Raw genomic sequence first — 16,405 nt, 5'->3', positions numbered from 1 at the left:
AAGTAGAGGACTCTGCTCCATTATGGACCAGCCACAACAAACTGGATAACTGGATGAATCAGTGTTGGAAAACAAACACGTAAACTCAATCTTAGATTGGGAACTCTGGACCACCTTGTCATACTTTGAGGGATTACAGTAGCCTAAACAAATCAGTAGTTAGTCTAGACTAAGCTACCCCAGATTTAATCCTATATATCTGACAAATCCAACTAAAAAAAGGGAATTTAAAGAACTCTATGAAGGGAGCTGAAGTGTCACCCTCCAAATAAAGTTTAATAACAATCACTTTGTCTAATGTGACAAATACATACCATCTTGTTTTCAAACAAATCATGGTAAGTCTTCAGCACCAAAAGGAAATGTATGACTGCATAAATTTGTACAGGCAGTGACCAGCTGGGATTATGAGGCACTTCCTTTCCGGTAACCTGTGAATGGAAAATAAACATGTTTAATTCCCCGAACCCTGATATTTTTGAACAGTTTCTCACAGCCAACAAGGCTTAAATACTAATTTTACCCTGATGGTAACAGTTTTAATGTCATGCTGTCAATTGAAATCAAAACTAGTACAAAAAAATCTTCTAAAAACATCATGTATGCTATTATTTCTGACTCAAAAAACAACTGAAGCCATTAACCAGTGACACATTACCCCACATTCACAGAAGCCTGTGAATAGTTAAAATAGTTCAAATGATGATAGAACATGCACCAAGACTATTCACAGGCTTCTTCGTCCACACACACAACAACAACACATGTCTGCTTTATGTTTGTGGCATTATCACAATAGTCTACAAATTTCAGATTGATAATCAATAAATTAATTTTCTCAGATGTTATGTTTACACAAACAAATTTATAGTCACCCATGCCCAAGCAACGTACCCCTGTACAACTGCATGCTTGGGCATTTGAGGCATGTTCCTTAACATTTGACACACAGGTACTGACAGCAACGCTATGCTAATTTTTAATAACATTAGATGTAGGGTGTTAGGTCAATATAGGTTTTATTATTTGCTACACCTCACGCTAGTTTGCCTTAAAATGATACACATAGCTCCCATTGGCAAAGACAAAGACGACTTTAAGGGTACTATGACATGCAACAGAACATAAACAACAACAGACTCTTTTCACTGTTCTGTTGAACAAATAATGAGCTAAGCGGTCCAGTCGTCTCATATTAGGTTAACAGACTGGATTAAAGGAAACCGTCTGCAACCACCAAACTTTCTTCTCTAAATGCATGTCACCATTTTGCAGCATGTTCAGATATGTGCATGAATCATTTCCAGCAAATCATCTGAGTCATGCATGGCAAAATTATTCTCTACCAGTAATAACAGAAACAAAGAAAATGCCATTTGTAGAATGCAATTGCACCCAGTGGCTAACTCTGAGAATATGCCATGTATAAACACTGCATGCTGGTGGTGAAAAAACAAAACAAAAGGGTATGATAAAGATGAGGAAAAGATGCTAAACTTTAATTTAAAAAAAAAAAACAAACAAACTTGTAAACCCACCCAATGTGCCTTTCTTCAAAAAGACATTTTCTTACTTTAGCATCCTACTAGTGGAATTTCAGAACTGGTGAAAATTAGCTTGTTGTTTTCCATTTACAAAGTCATCCAGGATTTATTGGGTGTAGCGGTTTCCCTTAAACACTGAGGAATATCTGAGTCCTTCTGTAAGAATTCCCTGAGTCATTTGACCTGTTTTTCCCTTCTGTCCAAGACAATAAGTAATTAAGCCCTGAGGACTTTATGGGAATGAAAAATAACTGGCCAATCAGCAGTGCCTGTTTCTCATTCAGGGGTTTCCCAGGATTTTGAGGAACCAAACCATCACATGTGGGTTCCCCCTCAAAATCCCATCCCCAACCCTGTAGATATTCCAGTCTGCTGCTCTGCTTATTCTCAGAGTTGAAACACGTTGAACCCTTTTTCCTCTTTCACTCCCCTCTTTTTCCTCTTTCCTTCACCAGCAGATATCAAGAAGTAGCCGCCTACATAAAGCCTTTCAAGATATTTCAGTTAAGTTCCAGCTCTGACCATGTTTAGAATTACCCTGCTGGGTTTAAAGAGCCAATTTAATCGTAAAGTCAAAGGGGACTTTTTTTTTTTTGCAGTCTGAAGCATGAGGGAACTAAATATGCGACACCATCAGCGTTATTTCAAAGCTAACCACCGGGGCATTCAGCTGGAGCCTGTATTTCTTTCTGCATACACACAAAGTCACGCACACACATGCACATTTACACTAAACTGCAAGTGGTTTTATTCACGCAGACTGTGTTTAAAGACAGTGAAACTAAACTTATTGTGTCGCCTCTACAAAGGCTTTGCAGCTTTTATTTGATGTGGCAGTTTCTTGTAAAACTGGCAGAATATACGAGTCCTTCAATAAGGAATGCTCTGAGTCATTTAGGCCTGTGTGTTGTGTCTGTCAAAATGATGGGTAATGAAGCATGAGGGCATTTTGTCCTTAGAAATGATGCAAACCTTTGGATTGTCATTGTGGTCACCCAGCCGACGTTTACCAGGTTTCCAACTTGGACCGTTGAGGAAAGTTGACAGTTTGTTGCTGATAGTTTTGTAGGTTTTGGATTTCTTCCACAAATACAAGTAGTAATGCAACTAAAAGGGAAAAAAATACAACCAAATTAGACATTAATACATAATCAAACACTACATTTAACTGATGAATGCTAACAAAGGAACAGCAATAATCCTAGAATGAATGTTTCTATTTTCTTTGGGCAGAACATTGCTCATGCAGTGCTCTGCCAACAGTGATGGCAGCAAAAATAATCATAACATCCACCTGGCATTACATTTTATTGGCCTCTTTCACCTCAACTGGGCAGTTTGTTTAGAGTCATAATGTTATGGTTACAAAATGGACACTCGGCCAGTGAGGGAAACATGAGCTCACACCTCATCTACCAAAGGTGTTTATACCCAGATGGAGGTGAGCTGCTTGACCAATCGCCAACTTGTGGTAGCCACATCAATGATGAAAGATGAGACTAACCTGCACATAGAGGATTTCAAATCTTTTGATGGGGAAAACCAGGCCGTACACGACTTGGTTGGCTTCTTGAGCAAAGGTACCTGGGGATGGTATGAATAGCGGTGTGCAAAACAAAATGATGTGAATAAATGACTCAAACTTCTATTCCTGTTATTTATTCTTAAAACCTGAGGTAATACATTAAGGTTTAAAAGTTTAAGATGTTTAAATATCCAACAAAGAAAACGTGTCACCAGAAAGACAAACATGAAATGAATCACATGTTTCTATTGTTATTAGCATTTTCTTCATCTTTAAGCTATTTGTCCCTCCACCCAGCTGCTAAATGCTCCACGTTCACCAGCTTTTCATTGATTTTATCTGTTGTTCACTTGACCAAGACAATAAAACTGAAGTGTAAAACGAAAATGAACTAAAAGATGCTAAAACTCTGAGAGGGTTAGTGACAGACAATGGTTAACAAAGGTTAATTCGGCCTCCAGTTTAACAGTGAAAATGCTACTAAGGGAATGTAGAAACGCTCCTTTGAGTCAGTATCCTTTGCATAAACTGACTTTTCTTTGAACATATACCCTAAAAACAATAAGGTACTATAAAAACACCAGGAACATCTATTCAACATCTATAAAACCACCATCAACTACAGAGAAGTGTGTTTCTCATGATTTAAACAGATACCCTGCACAGACATTTGTGGCAAACTGTTTTATTTTCATCACTGTAGTATTGGGTGATACCTTAATTTTTCAAGCCCAAGCATCACAGGTATGTCTGCATGTTCTCAGTTATGTAGGCCACGGTAGTCTTAAGCATTTGAGTTGAAAGGAACAGGATTTCTTTTCAAGTTCATGAAGAGGTTTCACTTCTCATCTGTGATGTTTCTTTGGTTCTAAAAACTGATGGAGTCCCAGGTATTTCAGGAGGAGTGCCTCTGAATATTCATATTTTGGACAATGACAACAATTTGAGAGGAGGCCATCTATTTCTACTGTGAGCCATCATCACCAAATTGAAGCATACGACACCAAATATTCCCCACCTATAAGTCACAGTCTTGACATCCCTTTGCAGGCATTTCAATCTCCACTCAAACCTTGAACCAGATGACCTTAACTTTTATGGCCGTGTGGCATGGCAATGTCTCAGACTCCACATCTTTACTCCTGTGAGCATAATGACCCATGCCTGGGTTCACAGCCTCACTCATGTAGACTCACAATCACTCTCAGGACCACCTCCGAAGGGACAACCTCAATAGGGGTCTCCAATAGTTTTTGAAACTAAAGAAAATCAGATGAGAGGTAAAATATCTTCATAAACCAAAGAATTTCAGTTGTTCTGAACTCAAGTAATCAAGATCATCACAGACAGGAGAAACTAACAACACCTGGAAGACTTTCATGGTACAGAAAGTCCATCATACAGAAATTTGATCATAATTAAAGTATTTCACCTGAATGCTTTGAATCTTTGAAGGGAAAGTTCAGATTTCAAATTTTAGAAAAAATCTATAGAAATACAGTTTCCCGTGCAAGGGTTACTATGCAGTTTTGTGTATTTGAGGTCTGTGTGGCTAAAAATAATGCATGTCAACAGCAGCTATAAATGGTATAGTCAGTGCAAGAAGAACCATTTGCCTTTTGCACAAAACAGATGTGGGGGGCAGCACTGGTGGCATTAAGAATTAATCCCATTGTAGGAATTTTATTATTTTAGAACAGATACAAATGTTGATACAACTCAGTGGTGATCCAGCTGTCACACTCTACAAATGCCATCACAGACTAAAAGTTACACTGTCATAAATAAAGTACATTCACTTGCATTCAAAAGAAAAACAATAAGAAGCAAATACAAATGACTTACCAAATAATCTGTCCCAAATAATCAGAATACCACCATAGTTCTTGTCAATGCAATAAAGGTTCCGCCCTGTTGAGTTTACATTCGTGAGGTTGCTGTATTACTTATTCACATTTTAGATAGATAGATATAAACATTTTCAGAATTAACTCTGATCCATAAAACATCTCCAACATGTCTACTCATTCAATCTTTCAGTCCTTATGCAATGTTTGATGTAAACAGCGTAAGGTTGGATAAAATTACCGTCCTCTTACCATGATGAACTCTGTGGTGTTTTGGAGTGTTCAAGATCCACTCCAGAGGTCCAAGGTCTCTGATTAACTGGAAGAAAGATATAAAATCAACTTTAAAGTAATAAAGTTTCATTTTCCTTATACAAATTAAAATACAAATAAACCGTCTTTACTTGGTTTCCCAGTGACAGCATTGACGTGTTTAATTTCTTTTTGTCCTTTTTGCTTCATTTATGCTCCAGTAAAGACAAAATTCAGACAGTAACCCTAACTTATTATTTTCCATCTCCCAGAGAAACCAGAATGAAACAGTTGTTGCTGTTATTGCCACTAGTCCAACTGCCTGTTTGTCGAAACACTAGAATAATCACTCTTCTTCCATCTGGTCCCATTCAGTCATCTCAATGTAATGTCTGCAGTCATTAACACCTGTGTGTATGTTGAAGGGCGCAGGGGGTCCCAAAACAGAGCAATAGTACCAAATATATATTACTTTACATGCAATAACAATTCTGCTTGGAATGAAGTGGACAGAAAACCCTTTTGCTGCAGTGGGTAAACTCACGAAGTTTCATCTTCTGGAGAGCAGGAATGCTACAGTACTGTAAGTGAAGGCAACTGGTATAACTGGTCTGATGGTGGCAGCACAGAAGTATTCATGTAGCTACCACAAAGAAAACTGTCAATGATCACAATGAATTTTCTTGAAAACTGTGGATGCTTAAGAAACAAACATTAAATAGTGGAATGATGAAACTTTATTTGAATTTGAATAAAACTGTTGCCCTAGTGTTTCAATTGGCAAGAGTTGCATTAACAAAACCATTTCTCTGACCAATGGAAATATCCATCCATCCATCTTCTTCCGCTTATCCCAGGAGGCATCCTTGTCAGATGCCCGAACCACCTCAACTGTCTCCTTTCAACGTGGAGGAGCAGCGGCTCTACTCTGAGCCCCTCCCGAATTGCCGAACTTCTCACCCTATCTCTAAGAGAGAGACCCCGCAGGAGGTGCCATAGGGGTTGGGTGCATTGTGAGCCAGGCGGCGGCCAGGAGCAGAGGTCCTGGCGGGCCGATACCCAGCTACCAAGACTGGCCGATGGAAATAATTTGGGCAACTTTAAATCTAAACTAGTACTAAAAAAAGTTAAATATTCCAGCAAATTGCTGTTGGAAGCCTTACTATAGCTGTCAGAATCACTTTCAAATATTCATAACATCCATAATTACATTTGTTGCCCTGATTAACACACTCAAAAGAGTTAATTTCTCCAATAAATAATATTATTTATGGTGATGTTAGCACAACTACAGTGTTGGAAAAAAGACTTTGTGGCAATAGCAGAAAACTCCTGACAATGGTTAAAGACATTGTTACACACACACACACACACACACACACACACACACACACACACACACACAGTCTAGTCCAACACCCATGAGGTTTAAACCATCAGGAATACATTTTCTTATTCATTTCTTGTTGGAAGGTACCAAACTGATTCCTCCGTGAGTCATTATAGATTAAAGAGGTCACACTGAGCATATTTCACACAGTTCATGTTTCTCTTTTGGTTGCAAGTCATATTTCGATGGATCACATCAGTATGACAGACGGAGAAATGTGCGTGGTTGGACAGAATTTCTCTGCGATTCATTATTTCCACATAATGGCTGCGCCTGGCAGCCGAGCGTGAGAGTTTTATCTTGAATGAAAGGGGTCTCCACCACTTCACTCCAGCTCTGAAGCTGCAGCGAATAGTGAGCCAGTAAATTCTATGACATCAAAAAAAAAAAAAAAAAAAAAAACAGAAGGCATAAATTACATCCCTCAGAAAATTGTGACTATTACGACTGTTCTCACTAATAGCGCACTAAAAGATCGAGGGCGTTCCAAATCCATTCATTCCCTCTAACGATTGTGGGGATTGTAAAAGTGATACTCTCAGTCACTTTAAAAGGCAGACAGAATGGTCATGCTTCTGTTTGGAATATTTCATAAAATCTCATTATTTTTTATTGAATACAGGCTCCACTGCAACATGGAGTCCACAAAAGTCTGGCTTAACAGACAGATTAGCACTGGCACAGAGAGACAGACAACTTTACAGATTTTATTTTCCTATTGATTCTTTAAACAACAACCACATTAATTCAGGTAATACTAATCTGGTAGTGCTACATGCTGCCTGAAAATATTTTATAATTGCATCATAGAGGTGTAATACCTCTTTGACTAAACAATGAAGTTGCAGCCATGTTACTGAATTATGCCATTGAATAATTGACATATAAGCATTTTTCCAGACATTATGTCACCATAGATAAACAGAACTTTGAAAAACTACCCTGAATTGAAATCTGCAGAAGAATTCCCCAACGGTAAGGTGATTATCTGCCAGTTCTCAACATCCAATGTCTATAGCCAGGTGACTACTTAATGTCTATTTAGATAATGCTTCTAAATAACTGCTCAAAAATGCCTGAAGGCATTTAGAGTCTGTTGTAGAACCAAATATAACATGCAAAAACGTTTCATTTCAGCACTTAATTGTACCTCATTGAAATTTCGTTATTGTTAGAAAAGGAATTCTTACATATGCACTAAAATATTTAGCTTCAAAGTAACAGCTGTTCTTACAGCTGCAAACAAAACAATTTAAAAATATTGCAACTTTAACTCTGAAGGCAAACGTTCTCCTTTTTGGGAATGTTTCACTTTTTTAAGTTTCACTACTCCTCAGAAAGTAGGTAGCAGGTGTTTGCAGACAACTCTAGATCTTCCATGAAAAATGACTATTAACCTACAAGCAACCACTCAACCAGGCAGGAAATGCAGTTTGATGACGACATACATCCAGAGTCAGTAATGATTTAGATTCAGTTTAAGGGAAAAATATATATACATAAAAACATAACAAGTGAGTCGTTTTTATAGGAAAATGCCATTCCAAACCTTTAAACAGAAACAGTGTCATATTTATAATATACTGACACCAAATCTCTTATAAATACACACCTAGTGAAAACGTAAGCAAAGAATATGGAAAACTACCGTGGGTTAGTATTAAAATCAGGTCCTTGTTTTGGCATTTTTCCACAGAAAAAAAAACAAAAAAAAACAAACACATACACTGTTGAATGAGCCTGTTTGGCATTTACCTCAGTATGGATCCAGAACTGGTAGAGCAGGTTTAATTGTATGTGAACAGCGAATATGGATGGAGGTACAGCCAGAGCCATCGGCAAATAGAAAACCTGAAGAAAGAAAGATTTCAACAGAAATCTAATGGAACCAGAGTACAATGTGACAGGGTCCCAATAACACAGGTTTATTGCTCCAATAAGGTGGAACTACAAGCCTGTTTTTGCTAAATGATGCTTTTATTATTTTCCTGACTGACTATGTTAAACAAAAGTAAAACAATCCAGGTAACAATGTCCTGTAGGTTTAAGTGTTTATTATTCAAAACTGAATAAAACTCTTTCCACAGTCAGAGATTTGAGTCTTGAAGCTTTCAAAGATTTAAGTGAAGCACTTTAAATTAATATTTCTATTCCATCTATTGTCATTTATTTCAATTTTTAAATGTAGCGCCAAATCCCAATAGTCAATTGCCTCAAAGTGTTTTATATTAGACGTTATATATTAGGAGTCCAATTGTTAGGGACATATTTTGGGCAGATTTGGTGGTCAAGAGTCTTTACAGCAGTTGGATTGCACTTGAGTAAACGAGTCAAACTCCAAGTCCACTGTGATCAGAAGAATCAAGTTATCTAGTACTAAAGTGTGACTAGATTTCTTTTTCATTGTTTTTGGACAATGAGGCAGCTCCATGGTGCAGAGAAATAAAAAAAAACATCAAGTTTTGGATATGCAGACAATATTTCAGTCGTTCATCATCCAATGTTTCCCATGAAATTACACTGTATTCTTGTTGTTAGCAATGAAACTTGATGCACCCAGGCTTAAATTAAAAACGTATGTCACAATGACATCAACTGACTCTTCAGTGAAGTCATCATCTCATCAACCTAAAACTACTGCTGGCACTGGTGGTAGTCCATGTTCTACGTTGCAGCTGTACAGGTCTGCACCTGGCACAGGTTCTGTTTAGAGTGGCCCTCCAGCTCAGAGCAGGTTTCTACACCACAAGCAGTAAAAGATGCAGTCTGCTACAGTGGACTTGGAGTTTGACTGTGGAATGAGAGACTCTTTGGAGATAGCTAGTTACTGTAGTTAGCCGAATCTCGTTTTTCAAATTACAACTGTCTAATACTGTAACTTATGTTTGAATGCAATCATGTTGTTCTATTAGAAAAAAAAAAATCTGTGTGTTTAAAACAAAGGCTATCACTTGAAACATCCTTTAAAAGAATGAATATTGTCTTACCCATGAGGTAAACGGCTGGGTGACAGATTGTCTGAGGGCAGTGGTAAGGTTGTAGTACTCTGAACTGTGATGAACCTGGTGAGCAGCCCAAAGGACAGCAACCTCTGAAGAGCAATCATACACACACATTGTTAAAGATTAGACAGCAGCCATGTAGCCCTCTATATACAATTCATGCACTAGCCTTAAAGCCTCTCAGTATAACAAATGATTTATGCCAATCAAACCCTGCCCAATCCCCAAATAAGCAACTATACACTTTTATCCCCAGGAGGAGCCATTTTAACCTTGCTTCTGGCCAGCTGTGAAGAAAACCTGAGACCTGAGCCTTGCTGGTCATAAGGGGGTAGGGATTTCAGGCTATTATGACTATGGGGGTATTTGGCTGCAGCTGGTTAGCGTCCAGCTTGATGTCCCAGTGCTCCAGTTTACATTCCTCTGCTGTGTTGTGATACTTGCTACATTAATATCTGTGTTACACTTCATTTTAACATCCAAAGGGAACATGCTTGTTAAGTTTCACTGGATCTCCAGATCGTTTCCGGACCACCCCGTCTGGTCTATGCTTTTTGGCACCTCCTGGCTACTTTGGCTTCTGCTGCTGTACAAGGAGAATAGTAACCTTCAAATACTTCAGAACCACATAACCCTATATGCAGACTATATATGGTAATATATTCCTTATAGTAAAAGCCCCAGCGATTAAATTAGGTTTGAGTTTCATATGGCAGCCTTGCTGTGTAATGCGATTACATTTGAGTTAAATTAGGCATTAGGATGTGTGAATGTGGTCACAATTGGGTAGTTGAAAATTAAATAACCTACGCTTAGAATTGGCTCAAACGGCACTTTATATTGTTTTATTATTATTATTATTCATTCATCTAAATGTTGTCTCATCAAGACATGCCCATATCTTTTCTGTCTAGGTTCGCCAACTCTTTGGAATTCCTAGGACTTCAACATTGACTACATTTGATTAGTCAATCTTCATCTAAGACTTTCACAGCCTGAAACCTGTCACAGCTGACGCAGATGGCCAAATTAGAGCAGCAATTAACCTGAGCATGCCCCTAGTGTGGCTACAATGCAACCTTCACACAGAATAGAAAACTCAAATCAGGAACCTTGTTGTCAGGCAACTTTGTCAACCACTTCATGACCACCCCTGAAGTGAAGGAGGGTAAAAGGTTCTTTTCACATCTCAGTTGTAGACAAGAGCAAAATCAATCACAGTCCAGGCTTAATAAAAATAAAATAATAATTACAAGAACTTCCATACTAACATGTCCAAGTGAAATTAAAAATACGGGTTGTAAAATTACCCATCAATACATAAAGTTGTAAATCAATATTTGACAAATCTGCTCTTGTCATTTACGGATTGGTTGGTGTTAGCAATGTCTTGCTTACAAATGACTAAAGAATAAGCATTACATAGAAGCTACAGAAGCCTACTAAGGATTTCCAAGGACCAGATCATACATGAGAACACCATATAAAGATGAAAGCTGTGAACAAGAACCCAAGAGCCTCACGTTTTGCAGGTTGCTGATATTGATGTTCATGTGTTCACTGTACAAACCAATTAGAACACTGTTAATGGAAGGACACTACACAGGAAGAGACACTTCGAGGACAATGGTTTATGAACAGCTCAGTGACACCTTTATAGAAAAAACAAGAAAATTACAAATATATAATGTTGACAAGTTTAACTCTTCCTTCCTCTCCATTTCACAAATCTGTGAGTTGTATTAAGGCCAGCAGTCATGAAACAAAAATGGGTCGCGGGTCTCTGCACCTGAACAAACAAACTGCTGAAAACCTAAGGTGAGTGGTAAGAGAGCGGAGGAGCATGGTGATCTGTTCTAACACATTTCTAATCAGTGACAGTGAGGCAGAATTCAGTTTCAGAAAACCAACCAGAAAACTACCGCTCCTGAGCAAAAGTCCACACCACTAATATTTAACAGGGTTATTGCTGGACTTCAGCAGGTGTGAGAATAAATGTAACAGACTGTTTTTGGAAGTGTCATTTATCGTGTTAAATGGCATATTTTGGATTGACTCAAAATGGAAGCAACAGGGTTGGATTTTGTTTCAAACTTTATTAAACCTAAGTGCCACTGAAATCTGCTGATGAGGCAGAGGAGAGAAGTGTGGGAGGAGAGGAAGAAGGAAGGAGAGTGACTGAACTACAACAGTCAAGCACAAAAATTATGATATTTCTTCCGCTCTGAACCATAGGGTATTCAAAGATGAACTGTCCTGCTAAGAGACATATTCAGAGGATAAGCCAGCCTTTGTTCAATTCCAGCAGCCTGAAGCTCTTGCTTTTTTTCTTCTAACTGGAGTCATGCTTGGCGGGGTTCAAGACTAAGGGCGGCTAAGATTGATGTTTGTTGTCATTGATAGGAAGTTGGAACAGCTAAGCTTCACTGCAAGCCCATGTCCTCATCTCTGGACTCGGCGGGACACTGCATAGTTTGGCAGGGTCTATTCAGGAGGGAAGCCCCGTTAATGGTGAGAACCAGTGCCACAGAGCCCACGTTCCCAGCAAGAGCACAGAAATGCTGTGGACGGCCCTTCCATCTGTCCTCCAGTGAGCCTTAAATCAGGATTTCTAGGGAACAACAAGGATGAGTGCATACTAATCAGGTGATGGACATTTATGACACTTTTTTACCACACCCACAGGAGATACATGTTTGTGACTGTCAGTTCCCCAGTAAACTTGGGAAACCTAAATGTGCCACTGCTTTGCTCAACTGTTTAACCCCTAGTGCATATCAGTGTAACTGCAGGTACCAAAAGCAGTTGTAATCTTATTTAGTTCATTTAGTTTTTATTTATTGTCAGAACGTACAATATTAGAGCAAAAACAACCTCAACAACCAGACAATCCCTTATGTGAAGGCACTTGGTATAAATAGGGTGGTAGTATCCCCCACCCCCACTCCAGCAGAACCAATTTCAGGGAGAAACAATCAACTGTCACAGGTGTGAAATAGATGGGTAATAAAAGCGTAGCATTTTTTTTTTTTTTTTTTTTTAAAAAGGTTACGATTGTGATATGCAACCGTAGTTTCACTTATGTGTGCTTATGAGTGTTCAGTACATTGGAAGTCTGAGTAGGCTGAACCTATAGCAGCACAACTAAGAGATGGCTCAAGGTCACCTGGTTCAACCCCAACTAAGCTTTATTAAGGGTTTTAAGCCAAATCGTAAAAATCAAAAAGGGGATCTCTGTCTTGAACCCAAACTAGCAGATATTTAAAAGTGGCCGCTAGCAGAAAAGCTAAAGAAACTAAAAGATAAAGCAAAACTTGCAACTTTCTCCTGAAGCTCGCTCCTCTTTTCTAAGACACTGCTACCACATAAGTATGGCCACAGCACATGGTTCATATGCGTTAAAACTTAATCAGACAAAACAACAAAACACCCCCCCCTCCAAAAAAAGACTCACTTGGAATAAAGGCATTTTTGAACTTTCAAATGTTTTTCTAAAAGATTTTTGATTAATTAGTTAACTTAAGTTTATTAATTTAAACAACTCACGATTTAAGATTAAAAATGGTAATGGATTTTGGGCTCTTTGCTGCCATGCTAATGGAAGCCTGCTAACAGACCGAGAATAGAAACACTTAAAATGTGATGTTTAATAGGTAAGCAAATGCTAAAAAGAAGGTTTCAACTATGGCATATTTATACCTATTAGTGCAATAACTAACGGGCACTAAAGACCAAATATTGCTGAGGATGAAAGTCTCGAACTAGGAAATTATTAAAGGAAGTGAAATTTTCCCCTGGGTCAGGGTCTCAAAGTCATAAACAATCCAGTGTGTGATGAAGCCAATTTTAATAACACTCACTCATGTCATTTTATTTGGGAAAGAAAGTGTGATGGCAGAGTTTGCCTTCTAACGTCATGTGACCCTGAGCAGGAGCAGAGGAAGCCTGAACAGCTGGCCGTCACTGGGGACCATTTGTGACCTGGAGATTTATTCTTGTTCTTCTCTGTTCACAAAAGAGAGATTTCTAGGCTAAAGAACAGACTCACCACATACCACACAACTGATTTCCTTTTCCTCCTGTAAATAAATCACTTAAAACTCAATATTGTGGACACACTTTTTTTGTTACAACCTAGAGTCAATTGCAACAAAATGGGGGTTCATCCAGGATAAAATACCCACAGAATCCCTTTACTGTAAATGTTCATGTTTTTCCTTTTCATTCATCTTTTGAACAGTTTGTTCTGCAACATTTTAAACACTGCAGCAGCAGAAACTTACTGTCCCAGTACATGGGCTCAATTGAAGAGATATTGCAGGACGTCTATGTTATAACTTTTTTTAGAATCATTATCTGGCACGTAATCAAGGTCCATAATAATGAAATCATAATCAGTCATGTAATGTGACTAGGTTAAACTTTGACACGGCCTGTTTACATCTATCCAAACCATGTCAGGAGCAGTGTTTATATAACCAGAGTCATGTAAACACAAGAGCCAAAGTCCAATTGAGATCCATAAATTTAGCTCTAGTCAAGGCCACCACCAAGCCCCTACAAGTGCCAATTTATACCTTGAATAATGCTTCTATAAGAAGAAAATATGACTAAATAAAAGAAAAATAATCACCATAGGAGTAGATCCAAACTGACACTCTTAACCATATAAAATGCTTTTACAGTTACATCAATTAGATGTCTAAATCATCACCCGCAGAGACAAACACTTGGCAGTAATAAGCAACATCCTTCAGCCATCATGTGCAGCCCTCTGAGTGGTGGGCTGCCCTGTCAATCACAGGACTAATGGGCTGTGAACAGCTCTCCAGTGTTTGGATTGGAGGACTCTTGGATAGGGTGCCAACCCAAACAGCAACGCAGGGCTCAGTGGGATGGTCGGCCAACTCTCCTCCATCTCTGCCATACTTCATGCTGTCCACACAGTTCAGTCACACACTCTAAAGTAAACACACTAACCCTGGTCAGGCCCACTTGCAGCTCTCACAAACAGGGTGTAAAAACTATGCAAAGAAAGTGACAGGAGAAATAAAATTGATTTTCTGTTTAATTTTGTTATATCAACATTGTGCTTTAATTGATCATATTTCCACGTCCATTATTTCAGTGTGCTGAAATCCAAAGCACCAGTTCTTTGCCCTCCCTTTTATTGCTTTCTGTTGCAGACCCAACATCAGAATCCACCTCTTCAGTTCCCAGAGGTTTACTGAACTGTTTAAAAAGTGGTGAAACACTGTTTAGCATACACCTTTCCCAGCTTCATTAAAATGCCTTGGTGGCATCAAATTAAAACTGAGTATATTATAAAAAATTTAATTTTGGTTTCAGCATTTGATATGTTTCCTTTGTAAAACTGTCCATTAAATACAGAGTTCAGATATATTTAGTTACATTTTATTCAGCTAGCAGGGTTATGATAATATGATGAAAAGACAAAAACATTTACAGTTGAACCCATTTATAGTTTTTAGTATATAATAAGAGTTTAAATGACATTTATAATGTCCAAGTTTAAAGAAAAATTTCAATAACTGTTTTGCATGTGTATGTTTCAGGTAATCAGACCCCATTCACATGAAAAGGAGAGACATTATTTTATTTTTCATTTTAAATGTTACATAAAAAGACTATATCCAGCAAATCAAATAAAAACAATAATTGCTGAAGTAATGTCTTACCACTCAAGAACAAGCAATGTAGTAATAGTGAAAAATTTAACAGGAAATGAGAAAATCCTACGTAAAAATGCAGGTTTGGTTAAAATTCAAAAGTAAAAAAAAAAAGTTTTACTAATCTATCCTCATATTCATTTTTCACATTCACACTTCATCTCTCCACTCAGTGGAAGTTTGTCCTCAGCTTTGTCTGCAGCTGAAATCACCTCTTCTGTCAAAACTGTTGACAGAGGGAAGTCTGTCCATGCAGCGAGCAGAGCACACGAGGGCAGCAGACAGCCTGACTCTGGCCTCTGCTGAGCTCAGCGACCCTCTCAGTGATCATAACACACACTTCTTTTCCACACTTTGGTTAAAGCTGTACATACAGGCACTGTGGATATTATCTCTTTGTGATGTGTAGGTTCAATCAGACCAGTTTTTCTTGGTCTCATTCTACAGTTCTTTCCCTCTCAACGCACACAGAGCAGACAGTATGAGCAAAGAGGCCTATAGATCACTGTTGATGTTATCTTTACCTCCCATGAGGTCTTTCACTTGCTCTGTTCTGCTTGCGTGAGTGAGACTCCCACATCCTGACCAAACTGTACAGACAGAACCAGCAAACCAAGCAGGAGTCCAGATTCTTCTGTTGGCCCTGCAACCTGCACTAGGCCAGGAACTTGCTGTCAGAATAAAGATTTATGAAGACCTGGCTGCCTGGGGGCCTTTTCAAGGCCCAGACCCTCTCAACCTTGCCCCACAGCCAGAAGGTGCTTCTCTTTAAACAACATCCACACCGCCCAGCTCTCCTTTGGGATGGAGGACAGTGATAAGCACATCTGTTTGTCTCAACAACTGCTGCTGTCTGCAGGGCTGAATGACAGCGGGTGTTTGGACACACCAGCAGAAAGTTAAAGTTAGGTTTGTTTGTCGAGTTGAGTTCAGGTTATCTACTGGGATTGCAGCTAAATTTAATTGTCTGTATGAACTAATCAGAATCAGAATCAGAAACTTTATTGTCATTGTCATGAGAACAACGAAATTAAGAATGGTCCCCGATCATTGCATCATCCCTAGCAATATCAAAATATAAATAAAATAATAAAATTCAATAAATAAAATAGATAGAATACTTAAAATACTAATAAGATATAACAGTAAAACATT

General features: G+C 38.5%; 1 protein-coding gene across 1 annotated transcript in view; it reads right to left on the bottom strand.

Moving 5' to 3' along the window:
* agmo (alkylglycerol monooxygenase) overlaps positions 1–16,405 on the bottom strand; it is a 49,473-nt gene that overhangs the window by 19,968 nt on the left and 13,100 nt on the right. Inside the window, exons 4-10 of the mRNA XM_085423753.1 lie at positions 9,546–9,649; positions 8,314–8,409; positions 5,169–5,235; positions 4,915–4,980; positions 3,049–3,128; positions 2,517–2,651; positions 315–431 (exon numbers count right to left, since the gene is read on the bottom strand). Of these exons, the coding sequence (XP_085279879.1) occupies positions 315–431; positions 2,517–2,651; positions 3,049–3,128; positions 4,915–4,980; positions 5,169–5,235; positions 8,314–8,409; positions 9,546–9,649 (665 nt within the window). The remainder of the gene's footprint in view (positions 1–314; positions 432–2,516; positions 2,652–3,048; positions 3,129–4,914; positions 4,981–5,168; positions 5,236–8,313; positions 8,410–9,545; positions 9,650–16,405) is intronic.

This window comes from Rhamphochromis longiceps, linkage group LG11 (assembly GCF_057381845.1).
Source record: "Rhamphochromis longiceps isolate RC_006_pf linkage group LG11, R_longiceps_female_GT1.1, whole genome shotgun sequence".
Taxonomy (NCBI): Eukaryota; Metazoa; Chordata; class Actinopteri; order Cichliformes; family Cichlidae; genus Rhamphochromis; species Rhamphochromis longiceps.
The sequence above is the reverse complement of the archived record's forward strand: the minus strand, read 5'-3'. Positions and strand labels throughout refer to the sequence as shown.